Source organism: Balaenoptera acutorostrata, chromosome 7 (genome assembly GCF_949987535.1).
Source record: "Balaenoptera acutorostrata chromosome 7, mBalAcu1.1, whole genome shotgun sequence".
NCBI classification, from domain to species: domain Eukaryota; kingdom Metazoa; phylum Chordata; class Mammalia; order Artiodactyla; family Balaenopteridae; genus Balaenoptera; species Balaenoptera acutorostrata.
In genome coordinates, this window is record NC_080070.1 from 102,442,186 (window position 1) to 102,462,714 (window position 20,529).

Below are 20,529 nucleotides of genomic sequence, written 5' to 3' on the forward strand. Positions count from 1 at the left end.
CACAGGGCATGAGAGCTCCCCCTTCTGGTCTCCCAATTCAGTTTGAGGTTTCTGTTTTATAGCTTTTTACAATACGATAAAACATACCCATTTTAAGTATATAGTTTTGAGTCCTGACAAATAAACACACCCCTGTAAACACCACCATAATCAAAATATAGACCATTTCCATTATCCCTAAAAGTTTCCTCAGCCCCTTTGTAGTAAATCCCTCCCCACTCCTCGCCCCAGGTAACTGCTGATAGGCTTTCCATCAGTGTAGATTAGTTTTGCCTGTTCCTGTGTTTCATACAAATAAAACTCGTTTGGCTTCTTTCAGCAGAATGAGTTACCTGTATCAGTAGTTTATTCCTCTTTATTGTGGATTAGTATTTCACTGCTATGAATTTTGGTATGATATAACAATTTGTTTATTACGTGATGGTGGACATTTCGGTTATTTCAAGTTTTTTGCTATTATGAAAAGAGCCTAGTTTCTTCTTTTAATCTCAGAAGGTAAATCACTCTCACACCTACAGGTGGGAGAGGAGAGAGGCTGGCACGTAGGTTGAGTGCTGTATTTCCCACATGTTAAGATGCATTGGTATCGCCCAGAGTGCTTGGTAAAGCACAGATGCTGATCTCCACCCCAGAACTTCTGACTCAGTAGACCTGGGGTGGGTCAAGAATTTGCATTTCTATCCAGTAGTGCTGACGTTGCTGTTCCAGGGACCACACTTTGAGAACCACTGATCTTGTGGGGTCTCCTAGAAAAAAAGGAGGACAGGGAGGGGAAGTGACCTATAAGGGGGTACTGTACTCATCACAAGCCTCATTTATACACAGACCTGATCACTCTCAGATACACGTAAGCCTAGGGATGGTTTATCTTAACAGCTTTATTGAGGTATAACTTACCACAAATTCACTTGTTTTAAGTATACAATTCAATGACTTTTAGTAAATTTATCAAATGGTGACATCATCAACACTGATCCAGTTTTAGAACATTTCCATCACTCCAGTAAAATCCCTCCTGCCAATTTACAGTAATCCCCGTTCCCATTCCCAGACAAACGTTAATCTACTTTCTTTCTTTGTAGTTTTGCTTTTTTGGACATTTCAGTAAATGGAATCACATAGTATGAAGTCTTTTGTGTCTGGCTTCTTAATTTAGCATAATGTTACAGAGGGTCCTCTATGTTGTTGCAGGTATTAGTACTTTAAAAAATTACCAAATAATATTCCATTTAATTGTATGGATTTATTGTTTAATTGCACAGATAGACCACATTGTGTTTATGCATTCATCAGTTCATGGACGTCTGGGTTATTCTTTGGCTATTATGATGAATGCTGTGAACTGTTGCATACAAGTCTTTGCATGGACGATTTTTTCATTTCTTTTCGGTATATATCAGGAGTGGAATTTCTGGGTCGTAAGGTAAATTTATATGTAACATTTTAAGAAATGGCCAAACTGTTTTTCAAAGTGGCTGAACCATTTTATAATCCCACCAACAATGCGGGGTCCATTTTCCCTACATATATTGTTGTTTTTCATGGGAGGAATACAAGAGAATTTGAGATCAACCTGTATGAAGAAATATATTCAAAACACTGTTCATTAAATATTTTAAGTGCACACACAAGTGTGTGGAAACCTGTTGTTTCTCCACGCTGGTTTCAGTCTTGGCTGCACATTAGAATCATCTGGGGAGCTTTGAAAAACCCTGATGCCAAGCTACCTCTCAGACAATTAGAACAGAGACACGATGGGGGGGGGGGGGGAATAGGCAGGCATAAGGACTTTTAAAGCTCCCAGGTGAGTCCAATATGCAGGCTGAGCCTGCGTGCACATGCACACACACATGCGCAAAGTTTGTTGATTAAAAAAAGTTTGCTGAGTCATTCACTGAGATAATTGCTAAAGAGTTACAGCTGAAGCAAGACAGTGTCTATAGGACACACTGAATGAGACTGGAGAGGTTTGATGGCTACAGGAAGAACAAAGAATACACTGTCTGGCGAATAGTAGCTTTTGTGATTATCATCGTTTACTTTTCCTGGGATTAGTTCAACTTTTTCAACCTTTTTGACCGTGAAGTGGAGGAGAGAAAATGATAATGGAAGGGAGTGAATGGGGTGGGGAATCAGGTTTTGACGGTCTGTTAGTTTTCGAAGGGAGAGACCTGGTGTTTAAATGTCAATAGACAGTCCCGTTGAGCAGAAGAAGGGCTAAGATGGGTAAGAATCCACCAAGGAGGAGAAGTTCCCAGATGCAGGTAGAAGGACTGATCCCCTATTTTAACGGGAGGCGTATTGCAGCAGGCATTGTGGTTTGCTAGCAGGAAGATGAGGGAATTCCCATCTCTTTTTTTTTTCTTTCTGTAGTGAATTGTGATATAAGGTCATTTTGTAGAGTCTGATGTGTTGTGAGGCTGTGTGGGGAGAGGGGTCAGGGCTGAATGTTTGAGGAGAGTAGAGAAGATTTGAAAGAGCCATTGCTGAGTGTGAGAATGTAAATTCACCTGAGAAAAATAAGCAGGGCCGTGCGGAGAGTAGAACCGTTTGAAAATTTTATGACTTTATAATGACACCGACCCCTATACTATTTCTCAGCTCCTAGGGGCAGGCGGGAGAAAGCAGACAGTAGATTGATCCTTAGGAACATGATACCTCCACAGGGCAAAGGGCTTTGGGGTAAAGCAGGAGTGTTTCAAAAATAATGGACTATAAAATCCATGCTGGAAAAGGGATGGAGAAAAAAATACAACAAACTTACTTAAATAAAAAAAAAAAGACTCACAAATTAGTGGTTCCCAGTGGGGAGAGGGAAGGGGGAGGGGTGAGACAGGGGGAGGGGAGGGAAAAAAAAGAAAAGGAATAAGCTTAAGGGGACAGTGGGTTGGAGGGGAGGTTGTGGGCAGAGAGCGGGAGGCTTAGATTTTATTTATTAGGGAGGCACAGATGTGAAGGAGCGAGCCCGGGGGTGGATGGGTTGTCCACGCAGGTGATGGCAAATCTCACTGTCTCCACTTCCTCACTTTGTACTCACTTCTCAGCTGTCTTCAGTCTGTCACTACACTCCACCCAACGGCTTTTCCTAAGGTCTCAGATGACCTCCATATCTTCAAATCCAAAAATCTTCTGCTCATGATTTTGCTTGACTTTTCGGCATTAAGTGACACTGTAAACCATTCCCTCTTCTTGAAGTGGTCTCTGTCACTGGTTTCCAAGACAATGCACTCTCCTTATTTCTTCCCAGCTTCTCTGGCTCCTGTTTACTGGTCTCCTTTAGAGGTCCAGCTGCCTCTTCCTTGCCACTCCCTAAGGGAGTTTCTTAATAGGAGGTAATCCTCAGCTCTCTTGTCTATATTTTCCCCCTAGGCAATCTCATCCTGTGCCTCTTGGCTTCAATCACTATTCATCACCTTAGAAGTTTCTTTTGAGCACTAAGCCCATATATCCAATTGCTACTAGTGACTTCCACTTGGATGTCTCAGAGGCTTGTCAAACTCCTCATTTATTAACCTGAACTCGTAACTTACCCCAGATCTGGTTCTCTCCTCATGTTCCCACCTAAGTGAACCTCATGTCTGGTTAGACAAGTCAGAAATCTCAGTGCCATCTTTGATGTCTCCCTTTCCCTCAACCTCCCATATCTGATGTATCACTCCCATCAGTTTCCTTCCTAAATATCTTTAGAATCCACCGCTTCTCTCCATCTCCAGTGATATGATCTGCATCCAACCTCTATCATCTCTTGTCTAAACTACTGTGAAGCTTCCCACTGGCTTTTATCAACCTCTCTGGCTCTTTTCCAGCCCATTCTCTGCACTAAATCCTATGAATTCCGCCTCCTCCCCAAACAGATCTGGTCATATAACGCTTTACTTCAACTCCTTCAATTACTCCCCTCTTTCCACTGCCCCTTGAATAAATACAAAAACCTATCCTTTGGTGCTCAGGACCTCTGGCCCCTGCATCTGCTCTGGGCACACGGGCCTCTGCTGGGCAGCCGCTTTGTCCTGCCATCTCCCCTGGGTCCTACTGTTCCCCGGCTCCCAGCTCCTCAGGGAAGCCTCCCACCGCTCTGAACATGTCAGCGTCCTCCATCACTTGCTCTCATGGACCGGCGTTCCTTCCCCTTGGAGCGCTTATCTTGGAATTACAGTCATTCAGGTGGTTATCTGATTAATGTCTGTCTTCTCACACCAGACTCCAGGCATCGTGAGAGCAGGACCCACATCTGGTTTTGCTCATCTGGACCCTCCCCACTCAGCAAAATGCTTGGTGGTCGTAGGTGCTCAAACATTTTTTTTTTTTTTTGGCGGCGGCGATGACTGAGAATCACAGGATTTAAGCAGAAAGGGATGTTAGAAGTCATCTGCTTTCTGTCATTTTAAAGTTGAAGAAACGGAGGCCTGGAGAGGTGGGAGAGGGGGGCTCACTTGTACACAGTTCCACAGCTGGTTGATGGCAGACCTGGAAGGTACACGCTGGTCTCTTTCCACCTCCACCTGGGAACTGTTTGCTTGTTTGTTTCTTTAATATAAATCCTCTGCGAGTATTCTTTCCCTCTGCTGCTTTTTCTAAAGCGCAAAAGAAAAGCTGTCTGTGCTTAAACTGTGCTTCTTGTGCTAACCAACCACAAGACATCAAACCGCTGGGGGCAGACAAGATGGCACGATCGGGAGAAACGGGGGACCACTTTCGGGACCCGCCCCTCCTTCAGCCCCACCGCCTGGCAGGCGAGGGGGTATCTGGGGGGAGCCAGGAGGCCCCCTACTCCTCCTTCTGCCCCTGCTGATGGGCTGCCAGCCACCCAGCCACAATCAATACGAGGGAGGAGATTAACAAGGCTCAAGGTGACACAGGCGTACTCCCTGGAGGTCGTGAACTCGTCAGAGGAAGCTGCATTTCCCCCGGTTACAGCAGGCAATCATTTTCTGCATGATCAGACCCAGTCTGACTATCAAAGGCGGTTGGCATTGTTTCTCCAGAGGCTTCGTTTTCCTGCAGTTTCTTTTGCATTGAATAAAGTACGGGAGCCCTCTGGTGGTAATTTGTAGAAAAATCTCATGAGCCGGAGAGATTTGCTCAGTTCAGGTGAGACTTCTCAGTTCTTTGCATTTCTTTCCTTTGCCTCCACGAGCTATTTCCAATTATTTTATCAGACATTAAAAGTAAACGAGGTTACACTGGGTTATATCAATTGTCTAATTTCTTCTTCACCCTGCAAAGTCAACTTTATAAATACAGATCTGAAGGAACTGAATGATAAAAAAAGTTTGCTAAAATTACTTATATTATAAAAGTAAAATTAATCATTACGCTTTAAAATACAGAAATATCAATTACACTTTTTTGGAGGATTTTCACATCGTAGGTCCTCAATAAAATTTGAAATTTATGAAAAAAATAAAAAGAAAACCAGGGCCATTATAAATCATCTGAACAAGAAGGCATCAACAGACCAGTGCTTTTTGTAGTCAGGCTTTACAGCTCGCCAGCCCCCGTTGCTAAACAGAGCTGTGACTGATGACGTGGCCTGAGGATGTAGATTGTGAATCTGGATCACGGTGTAGACTGGAGACCCTGACTTGCTGCTCAGAAGTGAATGCTCTCCATGGTAAAAAGACTAATAACAAGGTCTACATAGGGTCTATTAGCATCTTACGTTGATGTATATATCATGTTGTTATCCAAGTAACTGTATAGCGAGAGGGAGCTCTGTGCCAGCAGGAGGTCTTGTGGATGGAAAGCTGGGACCAGGGGACCAAGGGCAGGTGGAGGGACAGAGGAACAAGCCAGGTCTTGGCTGTTTGCAGAGCTGGACAGGTGTGAGACATGAGAAGAATTGGGCTGTTGAGAAGGGGGTGGATGACACACCCGGGAGTGATACCTGTCAACGCCCAAACTGTGTCATCAAGCAGGAGAGGTTAAGGAATCCAGTTGCCGTGGCCGGGGACAGTGGAGGTCCAGGAGGGCAGAAGAGAGGGTGACCGAAGGCACCAGGGAACAGGCCTGCAGAGGTCAGGCTTCAGGAAAGGAAGCAGCACCTGACTTCTCAGACTGTTTCTCCGAAGGCTGGTAATATCTACTTCGCCTTTGCATTACAATGTTTGATATGCCCTTCTTTTATTAGCTCTGTCTTATATTGCATCCAGTTTTGCATTTAATTTCCTCTGCCTTTTAAAAGCAAAAATCAAAATTTGTGCTATTTTAAAACATTAGGAGGGACTTCCCTGGCAGTCCAGTGGTTAGGACTCTGCACTCCACTGCCAGGGGCCCAGGTTCGATCCCTGGTCGGAAAACTAAGATCCTGCAAGCCGCGCAGCACGGCCAATAAAAAAATAAAATAAAATAAAACATTAGGAAATCTAGGTTTGAAGAAGTTAAAAATCACAAAGAGATCACGACTGTTTAATAGTCACTTTTTTGACGGAAATCCAGTCACATCTGCCTGTACCGTTACATATACCATTACTTGGACATTCACACTCCACTAGGAACATGATATATTACAAAAGAGAGAGGGACTTTTAAAACCACATTTAATTTTTAATACAAACTCTGTTGCACAAGTACAGAAATGACCCCTTCATGCACAAATTTAGCATCTACCATTATGGAAGAGGAAAAACTGTACTTTTCTTGTCCCTGCACACACTGGCAAATTTTAAGTAACTTATCTTTGTGCTCTCGGATGGCAAGGCAGCCTGTTTTGTCTTTCTGGATTTCCACTAGAAAGGTTGATCTGTGAAAAGTGAATACTGGAGATATGAAACTAGGTAGGGCCATCTTTACCTGGGATTACTTCAAACTGTGCTTAGGCAAAGCTCTGAAGATTTCTTCTAGAAACCTGCTGTCAATATGGAAAATAGTTCACTCTTTCAGTTTCACAGCAAAAAGGGAAAATAAAAACCCAAAAGGCATTTAAGTAAATGCTTTCCAATCCCATGCACTGTATTAATTAGCTAACACCTTATACAGTACAACATAAACATCGCTGGCATGTTTATTTGTACGTAACACCTATAAGCATATAGCATCTACACTTTAAGTGTATTTACAGATTCAACAAAATATCTACATATAAAAAGCTTTACTTAAAATTAAACTTGATGCAAGTTATGAGAAACCAATTTATTGGCAAATGAAACTGAGCATTCCTTCAACCATAGGTTGTTATAGAATTTCATATTTGGAAGGAAACCATTTGATAGATATTATTTATGGGTATGATAGAATATATACGCTTCTTTTTGGAACTGGAGATGTAATCCCTTTGACTGTTGGCCTTGTTAGCACTTGTCAGATTTCTTAGATTCTGCAAGGCGTCCATGCAATTTGTATACACACTGTTTAATGCTGCAGAGTTTCAAAAGCTGCCACATACGTAAAGACTTAGAGGAAAATATATTCCTGTTGGTGTGCTGTTGTATCCTGTTAGTTTTGGAATAACCTGGTTTTTAAAAAAAATTTTCTACCTACCAAGTTGACATCTTTCTTACTGAATGTGACTTGTATTAATAGGACCCATAAAAGACCACAAAATCATCACTTGCTCCAGTTGGTGATAAAGCTTTTCTTTTTATACCTATGGGGGAAATCATGCTCCTTAAAATAAACTGTCTTCCTAATTTTATTTTCACAGTTCCTTTCTTTTTTTCAGCATTGCAGTTTTCATGAACTATGCTTTTTCAAAGTTACTTTTAGACAATGATAGTAATCTACGACTCCGAGTCGACTGTACCGAATGATACAGAAGGCGGTACGTTGTGGAATGCTTATCGTCTGAAGGCACTGCATGTGTCTTGCCCTGTGCTTTCTGGAATAATTTTTGACACTGAATTGGAGTGATCTGTTTGGTATTCTCTCGGTCTGCCACAAATGCCAAGATGCATTGCAATACGCATTGTTTATGCCTAAAAAGCACTGAAAGGAGAGAGGATGTCAAAGGTAGAACACTGTACCGCTGTAATACCTGGACGACTAAGAAGTCTATGGAGTAAGAGGGGCAAAGAGCAGGTAAGAGAGTGTCAGTAAGCATCAGCAAACGCACCTGTCATAATTAACTCATTCAGCAAGTAGGGACTGTACACACTGTTCCTAACAGTCTCCCAAAAAGACTAACGACAGCTAGACATAGAGTCACCAATTTCACGACAATGCCCACAAAGACATTGAAGTTCTAGAGAATACTACAGTAACACTCTTGACAATGAAAACGGAATTCATATTTAGGGGTTCAGCGGAGGAGAGTATAAACAAAGTACCAACCCATGTTTGAATAACATACACAGGTATATTCTTTAAAGGTGTAGCATTTTTCATGCATCCTAGTGAACTGTATCCCAAAGAGGGAAGAACATGATCTGTTGATGACACTGTGTTATTTTTTTATCAGTTCTTAGGAAATCAAGATAACCTATGTTGAATGAAAAAGTATGCACTTTGCACTGCAGTTCACATTAAGATATCATTTGACTGAGTTAGGTTCTTGCTTTGATGGTTCTCATCATATGAACACACAGCAGAACACAGACTTTCTGCCTCAATGTTCAGAGTATGAGAAGGTGGACAGACAAATACTTAAGATAAACATTCGAGAAAAGTGGGATATTGGCAAAGAGCTCACAGATTAAACAAAGGAATTCATGGCGTTGACCGGAGACGGTGCCTCTGAGCTTTCGTTTCCTTCAGCTGGTTCTTTCTCTTTCTTACCACTGTACTGTCCAATAAAGGAGCCGTCCTCATTGAACTGGCCATTCACCCCCTCTCCATAGTCAACTAGGCTGTCATCACTATCTTCCTTTTTCACAGTCCTGTCTGAAGGTGTTCGACTGCCTTTTTTTAAAGGCTTGTGGTCTTCTGCATCACTGGAAAAAAGAGAAAACATTTTCATCAAGACTGGCATTTAGGTAAAAGGCTTGGTCCCCAAAGATCATGCATGCAAATTATGAGAAAGCATTTGGAGCCCTGAGCTTCTCTAGCCCAATCTAATCGTCAGGTGGCCTCCAAAGACCGGGACATGGTTGGAATGAAAGGCAAGTGCAGAAATGGTTTAATCATGAAGTCTTCGGTAGGTGGATGGCTTTGTAGGGTGCATGTCAATATCAATGACACATTCTGGCTACTGATTTGGAAGCAATTCAGAAATCATCACAAGCATTACAAAAGGAAGAATTGAGAAAAGCTGAAAATCATCACTACTTTAACAGAATTAGAAAGGGGGTAAAAGCTTATGACAAGTTGAGAAGTTAGTATGTTAAACTGCATAATATCTCTGATTCCTTGGATATGAATGGAGAATGATTTTGGTTAAGTGTGAAATATGGATTTTTGTTTTTCTGAGCAAGAAGCAAAATCCTGCATCTCAAATCTTTTTGTTACTGAGTACAGGCCAGACTTGTAAACTTGAACCTTACCTTTCAAGAGACCTACACATTCCATTAAAAGGATGCAGAAGAAACAAATGAAAATAGCCTAAGAAGAAAAGCAAAATCCTTATACTGATTGTATACAGTATTTTTTTTTCTGTAAGAATTTTAGTTAATGGGTAAAGATTTATTAATTTGGAAAGAGACATACTTTAGCTTCAGGGCACTACATCTGTACTATTAATGGCATGTCAATATATTCTGAAGAGTGTGAGTGCAAATGCAAAAGCAAAGATTTCCTGCCCTCACTTTTACCTTACTACTCCCTTCTCCGCAGTGTGGAATCTGAGGAGTGTAATTTTATAAAAATGTGTAGGACTCTCTCTCTATATTTGCTTATGTCTCTTTTGAACCCCTAAGCACAATATCTGGAAGTAGCAGAGTAATCACTATGTTTAAGAACATTCACTCACACGTCAAGTAACTAGGTATGCATACTGACCTAGTCCCTAACAGGTAACATTTGGTTTCAAAAAAAAAGGAAAAAAAAGGCAATGACATCTTTTGTATTCTTTCAAAGAACAAAAATCCAAGGCAAAAATGGGAAACATAAACAACATTAGTAAAAAATAAAAAGATTTCATGTAAAAGACAGGTCCCATGAGCTGCAGTATCTCACCTAGGAATTTGTGTTAGGATTTAACTGCTCCCTCTCCTTTGAAGAGTAACTCTTTTTTATTTTTAGCCAAGATACAAATATTTCACGATGCACAAACATTCTGGCTCTTCGGCCAATAATTTCTACTAGGGTCTCCAGTTTTTCACCAAGGAGAAAATTTCAAGACTAGAAAATAATACTGGCTTCACATGACTTTGGCATATGCTATTGAAAATTACCTGTTTTAGCAATACACAAGTGCTTGTCACAAATTAAATAAATGATATTATCATTTTAATAAACAGCTGGGGAGGTATCACAGAGTCTTGGGGTGGCCTGTGTTTGGGGCATTGTAGGGAACATAGCATCCAGTTCTCCAACCCATTGTAAGAATAACTTGCACATTTTTGGAATTTAATCATTAGCTTCTAGGCTGTGCTCGAATACTTCCTGTGAAATACTGCCCATGACTTGGTGAGACACTTAATTCTACTGAGGATTTCAATAGTGAGCAGAATTTTGTCACCTGGATTCCAACTATTAGTATTATTCTGCTTTGTAGAACTAGTGTTCCAAGGTGTACACTCCAGGAAATTCTAGTCTATGGCATTTCTTTGATTCATCCATCCATCCATCCATGATACATCTAATAAATGTTTACTGAGTGCCTACTCTAAGACATAATGTTCTAGTCGTACGGGATAGAGCAGCAACAAAATAGACTAAAGCCCTGACTTCACTGGGCTTACTTCTAGTAGGGGAAAATACAGACAATCAACATATTTTAAAAATTAGTTATAGAGTGTGTCAGAAGGTGATTAGTGCTATGGAAAATACAGAGCTGAGTAAAGAGGATGGAAGGTGTCAGGGGAGGGGATGGAAGACTGACATTCAAATAGGATGTCCAAAAAAGGCCCTGTTAAGAAGTGACATCTGATCAAAGACTTAAAAGGGTTGAGTTAGCCAGGTGGATAGCTGGAGGGAGAGCCATTATGACAGGAGTAACAGCAGTGCAAATGCCCTGAGGTGGGGCAAGCCTGTTCTAGGAATGGCAAAGGAGCTCAGAGGGAGGTGGGGGGTGGAGCGGGGGAGAGGGAGGGAGAGAGAGAGAGATTAAAGTAAAAGAGGTAATAGAGCTAGATCAGGGTCTTGTAGGACATTGTAAGGATTCTGTCTTTAACTCTGAGTGAGATGGGAAGTCACTGGAGAGTTTTCAATGGATGAGTGACATGATCTGATTTACATTTTAAAAGGATTACTGTCGGGCTTCCCTGGTGGCACAGTGGTTAAGAATCCACCCGCCAATGCAGGGGACACGGGTTTGAGCCCTGGTCTGGGAGATCCCACATGCCACGGAGCAACTAAGCCCATGCGCCACAACTACTGAGCCTGCACTCTAGAGCCCACGTGCCACAACTACTGAGCCCGCGTGCCACAACTATTGAAGCCCGCATACCTAGAGCTCGTGCTCCATAACAAGAGAAGCCACCACAATGAGGAGCCCGCGAACCACAACGAAGAGTAGCCCCCTCTTACAGCAACTAGAGAGAGCCCGTGCGCAGCAACGAATACATAACGCAGCCAAAAATAAATAAATAAAATAAATAAATTTATAGAAAAAAAAGGATTACTGTCATCAGTGTTACGAATAGCCTACCCTAGAGGGAGGAGTTGGCAAACTACAGCAAAATTGGGCCATGCCCATTTATTATGTATTGTCTCTGGCTGCTTCTGCACTGCAACAGAATTGTAGAGTTGCAGCAGAAACTGTGTGGCCTGTAAAATCTAAAATACTTATTATTGGGCCTTTTACGGAAAAAGTTTGCCAACCCCTGCTCTAGGGGGCTAGGGGAATTACAGCAATAATCCAGGAGGTGAGAGGGCTATGACTTGGGCCAGAGTGGAACACTGGGAGTGGTCCAAAGTGGTCATTACAGACATATTTTGAAGGTAGCACCAACAGGATTTGCTGATGGATTGGATATGGAATAACAGAGAAAAAGACAACATCAACATTTTTGGTTTGAGTAGCAGGAAGGATGGAATTACCCTTACTCAGGAGCGCAGCATGTTTTGGCTGGAAGATCAGTGGTTCAGTTCTGGACATGTTCAAGTTTGACACATCAGAGGAACCACTCCTTTAATCATTTTGTGAGTCTAGTATAACACTGATATCTAAAACCAACAATAACACTCTGAGAAAGTAAAATTACATGCTAATCTCATTTATGAACACAAATGATGAAAAAATCCCAAAGAAATCATGAGCAAATAGAATTTAGCAATCTGCTAAAAAGATAATATATCGTGACCAGGTTGGGTTGCATTCCAGGAATGCAAGCTTGTTTTAGCATTTAAACACCAATTCATATAATTCACTATTTTAGCAGAAGAAAAGAAAAATATTTTATGATCATCTCAGTAGATTTAGAAAAAAGGTATATGGTGAAATCCAACACACATTCACAAAAAAACTTTCAAACACTGGGAACAGAAGTATCTTCATTAATCTGATTGTGTCTATAAGAAACTTTGAGTTAATGTCATCCTTGATGGTGAATGTTGAAAGTTTTCTGTTTGACATCAGAAATAATAATTAGGACTTCTAATCAAAACTGTATTGGAGGGACTTCCCTGGTGGTGCAGTGGTTAAGAATCTGCCTGCCAATGCAGGGGACACGGGTTCAAGCCCTCGTCCGGGAAGATCCCACATGCCGTGGAGCAACTAAGCCCGTGTGCCACAACTACTGAGCCCGTGTGCTGCAACTACTGAAGCCCACGTGCCTAAAGCCTGTGCCCCACAATAAGAGAAGCCACTGCAATGAGAAGCCCGCGCACTGCAATGAAGAGTAGCCCCCACTCGCTGCAACTAGAGGAAGCCCGCGTGCAGCAACGAAGACCCAACGCAGCCACCCAAAAACAAACAAGCAAACAAACTGCATTGGAAGTACTAAGCAACATGATAAGAAAAAGAAATAGAAGACGTGTATTAAGAAGAAAAGAACTGTCATTATTCATAAATGATATGATTATGTATGTAAAAAATCCAAAAGAGCCTACAGGCAAACATCAGAATAAAAACAGAGTTTAGTAATGTTGCTTAATACCATATTAGCATAAAAGTAAATTTTATTTAAGTACTTGCAAACAAGTGGAAAATGAAATTTAAAAAAATAATTCCATTTTGGATACCATAAAAATATGAAGTAGATAAGAACAAATCGAACAAAAATATGTGTAAGACCCCCATGAAAATGAAACTCGTGTTCAGAGCTATTAAATAAGAGGTAAATAAAATGGAGGGATATACCATAACTATGGACAGGAAGACCCATGGTAAATATGTTAACTTTCTTTATATTGCTCTTTAGATTCAATTTATTTCCAGTAAAAACACAGTAGGTTTTTATGTGGATCTTGGCAAGCTGATTCTAAGATGTATACGTACGTGAAAAGGGCCAAGAATATCTAAAAACTTCTGTAGGAAGAATCACAAAGTTGGAGGACTTGACCTACCAGCTATCAAGACTCATTCAAAGCTACTGTATTAAGACAGTGTAGTTTTGGGGCAGAGGTAGACGAATTGATCAATGGAATAGAATACAGGGAGATCTTTTTTTGGCTTTATTCCTACATCAAATTTTCATGTCATCATAACTGGAATCATTTTTAAAATCCTATTTTCCAATTGTTTGCTGGTACAAAGAAATATAATTGACTTTTATGTTAATTTTGTGTCAGGCAACATTACTAAACTCTCTTATGAATTCTAATATTTTCCTGCAGATTCATTTGGATTTTTATACACACCATCACACCAGTCATGAATAATGGCCAGGGAAGGGGCTCCCTGGAAACATCCTTTCCAGCTTAATGGCCATAGTGGATGAGAATCTACAGCAACATGGGCTGTGCTTGAAAGAAGAGAAGTAAAGAAAAGGGAGGCTCTACCCACAAACAGAGTCTTTCCAGAAAAAGCTGTTCAAAGGCATCTCAAGATCTTTTTAAGACTTTTTAGAAAGTGGTGTGATGTAATGTCCTGCTTCAGGAATTACAATCTGGTTAAATGAGAAAAATGTATATGAGGCACCAGCACAGTGCCTGGCACGTGATTTGTACCTAACAAATCACCACCTGCCATCACACCTCTTCTCTCCACTCCAGACCCCACCTCAGAGAGATATTTTTTCTAAGAAATCCCTTGTATAACACACACACTTAGAACTTTCCAGATGTGATGAGCAGTGACAAGTCTCTGCTGAAGCTCTGGATGAGTGCTTGCCTCTTTTCAACTCAAAGATGAATTTTCAAATGAAAGAGTAAGTCAACTATTTTTGACATTGTGCCAAGGGAAGTTGCTTGGTCAAGTTTAAGTGTGAAAGGATAGTTTCCCAAATGAGAGGAATTTAGAAGTTACAGAAGATGATTGAATAGTCACATCGTTATTTAGCTATACAGTATTCAAAGCTTAAAAAAACCCCACATTTTTATAAGAATTTTTTAAGGACAGGAGGTGTCAGATGTTCTTAGCCTAGAATGTCAAAGATTGAACAAATTTCAAAATAAGTAATAAAACAGTCATAAAATAGTATATACAGCCATAAAATATATTTTTGATACTTACATCCATGATTATCTTTATTCATTGCTATAAGTTGTGCCATGAAAGGAATGTTCAAAACTCAGCTCCTGCATTACTCCCTCTGGGAAGATTTCTTGTACCACCTCCTTCAAGGCCATGCACTTGGCTTTGGCTTCCTGCCCCTGCCCCCTTGGTGCCTCAGCAGTATCCCTTCCCTTTCATAGCACTCTTCACACTATGCTCAGATTGTTCTTTTACTTCCCTGCATCCCTCACTAGACTATAAACTAGTGAGATAACATTCTATTGGTTTTAATATCCCCATAGCCTAGCATACAGTAGGCACTCAATAAATACTGGTTGAATGAATTCGTTGTAAAATAACAATAAAAGAGAGAGTGGGCATTTTGGAAATTCTTCAAAATTCTAACTTTAACACATTTTTCATTTCTTCTTCATCAATTTTATGATGTGAGACAAAGCATCGGAACATACTCTTTCCTTTCCCTTACCCTAAAGAATGAATTTTAGGGAGTTCACTTTTTCTCAGCAGCACTTTGTTCAGGATTGTGCACACAGAAGGTATCCATTGAATGCCTGCTGAGTAAAATGCGGCAACGATGGATACATCTGTGATCGTTGGGTCTGATTTTCCTGTAGTCACCATCCTACCACGGCCAAACCATACTGCAGGGTTTTTTTGACATTCACGACCCAAACACTCCCTGTGAAAGTCTGTCATTATTTATACTGCTCACATATCAGTTTATGTCTGTGAGCAGAATAAATCTAAAGTATATAACAAATGCAACACATCTTCACATCATCCAAGCCTTACAAGCACGGGTTAACATGCTTGCAGCAGGGTCAAGTTCATGTGACAAGCTTCCCATGCCAAGAGCCTCCATTTATGGTATGAATTCAAGTACGATGGTCATATGGCTTATGACCTATGTTCATTCTGGTTTTTAAAGGAATGGATCTGAAGAATAAAAAAATACTTACACGGCTGGTTGCATTGTTTCTCTGATTTTTCTATATGCTAGTAAGGGTGCAGATCCTACTGTCTGTATAATTAAAGAAACAAACAAAGAAAGCTGCAGGCTTCCACCAGAGGGTGACTGCTTGGGGGTGGGTGTTGGAGTGAGGGTACAAGATTAGAGCACATGAAAAAAACATCAAATTTGGCCACTGACGTTCCATCCCTCTTTGCACTATGAAATACCTGCTGGCTCAGAGCCAACCATGTAGAAATGGTTTCATCTTCAAGCCTGAGAACGAGCAAATCATCAACAGAATTCATTTACATTTAGGCAATAGCCCTGATTTTGTGTGTGTCTGTGTGTGATCAGCATATTAATTTATTTTCAGAATGAAAAAGAATAAGAATCAATAAATAATACAGAACTCAAAATTTCTAGAAGGTGCAAAGCAGAGAAGGGACTTGTGATTGAGGGAGAAGAATGATATTTAAATGTATTATTTTAAAAAATTCTGTAATAAACAGTTGGAACTATTTTCATTCATTATGACATCTATGAAATGAAAGGTCTTTTAGTTTTTTTCAGTAGAAAAGAAACCAAAGGGAAAAAATTCTGAGGTCATGTCAGGAAGTCACAGGACAAAGCCACCTCTGTAGCAAAGGGTGGCTGGGTGTTTTCGGAAGTGATCTCACTTGTGACATTGTCCTTATGAATTTTCAGCTTCAGTGAAAAAAAGTCACTGAGTTGTGTTTCAGGTTTAAGACACCTGTCAGAACTTTATTTCCTTTGGCAACTCCCAGATCAACGGAATTACACGTTTTTTTTTTCTTCACACACGAACCAATGTGTGTGTACTCAATAAGCCCAAGGAAAAATCTTTCTCTTCTGAGAAACTCAGGGCACAAGCTAAAGACAGCCATTTGAAAATGCTTCACAAACATATCACATATGAATTAACACCAAGACAAATAAATATGACCAAATAAATGTAAACACAGTAATAATGAGGCCAGTAACAAAATATTTGCTATGTACTGCTCTGAAACCCCAAATCACATTAAAACTCATCAGCAGATAGTTTGTAAAGGAGCACAGAAATCAATCATAGAACTAGAAATCTTTGGAGATCATCTCGTACTTCAACAACTCTATCGTTTTATAGATGAAAAAAATGAGACATTAAACGCCATATCTAAAGAAATCACGGGTAGTGGCTGAGTTGACAGTAAAACTAAGTCTCTTGATTCCAGATGAGTTCACATTCAACTTCAATTTCAATCACGTTTTAATGGAGTAGGCAGCAGAGGGACCCTGAGAAAGTCATATCACATCAGATCATGGTTTCACATCACTCTAAGAGCAAGCTGACATTTGAGACGCATGGAGTAAGCAGTACATTGCCAGATTCATTTGGGCATGATAATGTAGAACAGAAACCCATCACCATGTGAAGAATGTATGGAGTGCAATGGTTTGTTTTCAGTTCATGCAAATACATGATATTTTCAGGTTATATTAAAGATCCAGCTTTAGCACTACAAATAAGGGAGTGGTGTGCATATCCTGGGTAGAATTCTAGTCACAGGAACACTAAAAATAACAAGTTATTTAGTAATTATGAGCTCCCCTGCTTTACAGGAGAAATGTGTAGAAGAGTGAATGAAATCAGCAAAGGTTTCAACTCACCCAACCTAAGGCCTGGCAACCCTAGGCTGTGGCCATCTGCAGGCTGCTTTAATGCGTTATAAAACCTTGTGGGTGGACAGGTGCGGATGCTGAATGAGGTTTTCATACCCTTTCAGTCTCAGAGTCAACATCTGACATCGAGACAACCCTCACTAGATGTTTTTCTGTATCCTAAGATACAGAATTCTGAAGAGTTTTAAAAATCACAGTCATCTCCTCTGAAAAGGGGATCAGAATGAAAGCTGAGGTGCCGAGACATACAGGAAAAACACTTGTATCTGCGTGGAGACTGGCGTGAATCTAATTTTGTAAAAAAAATACACAGTTTTTCTCAATCAGTTCTCATATTTCTTATCCTTGGCATTACTTTGCCCCTTGTGATATTGACATGGAAATACCAAAAATGAGCTCTAGAGACAGGTGAAAATTAAGACACATATCTTATTTGTAAATGTCATCTGGCAATCATAAGAGTGACATATTTTATTTCACCTAAAAGCCTTTTCTTCTGGCAAAAAATTCTTATGATATTTTCAAAGTACCAGCAGCTAACATTATTAATAAACTCTTATATCTGTCATCAATTTCATTCATTTCTGCTCTTGTTTTGATTATTTATTTCTTTGGATATAATGAATATCATTAGGGTTTATTTTACAAGTTGATCACTGAATAATGGATATGAAAAAAATCCTCAGTACCGGCTCAGCACATATTTAAAAGATTATACTTTATATAAACAAGAGGCTTATAGAAAGAAAGCACACTGTGCAAAGGCATTTGATTAATAGATGTATTCTTTTGGAACACCAAAATCCCAATCTTTTAAATGAATAAATATATCTTTTGTTTTTGTTTTTGAACATATCTAAAATAACCACTTATCTCTCTTTAAAAAGGCCTATACCCCCTAGGCAAAAATATCTTTGTTTAAACAGTTTCTTTCTTCCTTTTTTTTAAAAAAAAGTATTTAGCACATAGGTTCCATTAAATTTGTCCTTAAAGACAGAGCCAAGCCAAGAATGTTTTAGCAAAACCCTGTGAGTTAATACACTGCCTCCAGGGCTGTAATATTTCTTAATAATTAACGGCTTCTAAAACAGCCTGGTCATCATTTCATGATTAATAGGAGGGGGTACAGGTACCTGTTTTGGAAAAAAAGGCTTCAAATCCAAGATGAAAAAGAGTAACATAAATTTTACAAAAGCACTGCTTAGAGAATGACAGGGATAGTTTGCTTTACAATGCAGGTTTGTAGGGTCTTTATTGTTGTTTTAACTCTTATTATCACACACCAGCTTTTCTATGTTGATCAATTACAGCAAGGGTCTCTGGAAAATAGGACAGAGTGGAAGATATTCCATCTCCAAACCTACCACTAAGATGGAAATTTATTTTTTAATGAAAGTGAGATTATTTTAACTGTGCGGGGTGTGTAAACATTTGGACACACAAGTGTTTCTAAACTAATTTTTGAGATAAATAGAAAATCCCAGGCAGAGTGCATTCCTGTCTGAATCCCATTCTAGGGAGACTGAGTGTGGTGTCTGTTCAGGGCAGGGGGGGGGAAGGGTGGCTGAGAAGCAAGGGCTCACCTGTATTCTCCAAAAGTGCCGTCATCTTCCTTCATAGGTTGGATTTCAGGATCCGCGTGGGCATCTTCCTTTTCTTTAACTAAAAAAATGCCAAAATGACATTATTATCTATTGATCCTGGGTTTCCTTATTCAAAGTTTTTAGGAGTGCACTCTATGAGATATACAGCAGTGGGAAATAATTCTATACACCATAGAGTTATACAACCAGATGTATCATGTGGCTATTTATTTATTTACTTATTTATTTATTTACTTGCCATGTGGCTTGCAGATCTTAGTTCCCTGACCAGGGATTGAACCCGGGCCACGGCAGTGAAAGCCCGGAATCCTAACCACTAGGCAACCAGGGAACCCCCTATGCATATATTTTGATGTTCTAGTCTCTTGGAGGTAAATTAGTAGAATGAACATCTAATTAACATACAGAGTTGACTTCATATAATAAGCATTTTGGCACAAGTCTCTTACTCACCTGCTAAAGGAATAAGTCTGAAGCTTCTAAGATTTCCCTCTATTTTACCAATCTATCTATTAACTATATTCATGGTTACAAATTGTTTTTGTAAATCTAATTTTTTGCAGATTTTTTCTCTGCCACTGAAGGGGAAATGGCCAGGTAAAGAAAATAGAAATTCACTGGATCCACTAAATTGAACAAAACATTAACCATATAGGGAAAGCAACAGTACTCATCATGATATCAAGACCCAGTTCATGCATCACTTCTTCTGGAAAACTTCAGGTACCTTCTCCCTCTGCCTGTTGGTTTTAGGTGCTATTTCAGCACCTATGACTCATGTAAAAGCCTAAGGAAGCAGAGTCACTAATACCTTCAGAGGATTGATTCATCTGCTCCCCCAAGTGTCTTCTGATCCTTGGCAATGTTGAGTCTTCCATTACATATAAAAATTGTTTGAAAAGAAAAGTCCAAATGTATGGCTCTGGGAAGATACACTTATTGCAATCTCTGTGATTACTCTCATGATTTCTTTTTAGTTTAATGGATCATCATGCAGTATTATACGGCAATTTCAATCTTTCTTTCTTACCTGGATATTTACCACCTTTGTTTCTTCTGATGAAGCAAACAATCAGCAAAATTAAGATCAGGAGAGCGACAGCACACATTAGACCAATGAACCAGCCCTGAGTCGCTATATCCACCTGCCGGCTTGCCATCGCTGGAAAACAAATCAATGGTGTCAGTGTGAATGGGTTCGGGGGAGGTGATAACTGTTGTAGTCACTTGTAGTAAAAAAAAAAACTGCCATAGTACATAAGCTTTTCTATATTTTACATGTGTCCCCGCCTTGGAATCTGTCAGTTATCAATCAGGAGGTACATAAATACTTAACTCTGAAAAATCTTCAATAATTAAAAAAATTCAAATAGAGAAATCCGACTGCTAACACCATTCAATGCTAACAAACCCTGCTGAGCATTGCGTTCATAGTTATTTTCACTATATATTTTCAACAGAAACACAGTCCCAAACCAATTAAAATTTTTACTGTTTATGGGATAAATTGTACATTAACTACAATGATAAGAATAGAAAACCATTTTAAACAGAACAGAATGTATACATCTAATTGAGTATTTTTCTTTCAAAGGAACCACTTTGGGAGGCTAAAATATCATTGCAATGATGTTGCA

The 20,529-nt window shown here is 39.8% G+C and overlaps 1 protein-coding gene across 18 annotated transcripts in view; it reads right to left on the reverse strand.

The window, feature by feature from the left end:
• Positions 1-901: 901 nt before the first annotated feature.
• Positions 902-20,529, reverse strand: part of NRCAM (neuronal cell adhesion molecule) — a 322,710-nt gene continuing 303,082 nt past the window's right edge. For all 18 annotated transcript variants that reach the window (XM_057550380.1, XM_057550377.1, XM_057550376.1 and 15 more), the window contains 3 exons: positions 19,923-20,054; positions 18,872-18,950; positions 902-8,867 (listed from right to left, as the gene is read on the reverse strand). In XM_057550380.1, the coding sequence (XP_057406363.1) occupies positions 8,630-8,867; positions 18,872-18,950; positions 19,923-20,054 (449 nt within the window). In that variant the 3' untranslated portion in view covers positions 902-8,629. The remainder of the gene's footprint in view (positions 8,868-18,871; positions 18,951-19,922; positions 20,055-20,529) is intronic.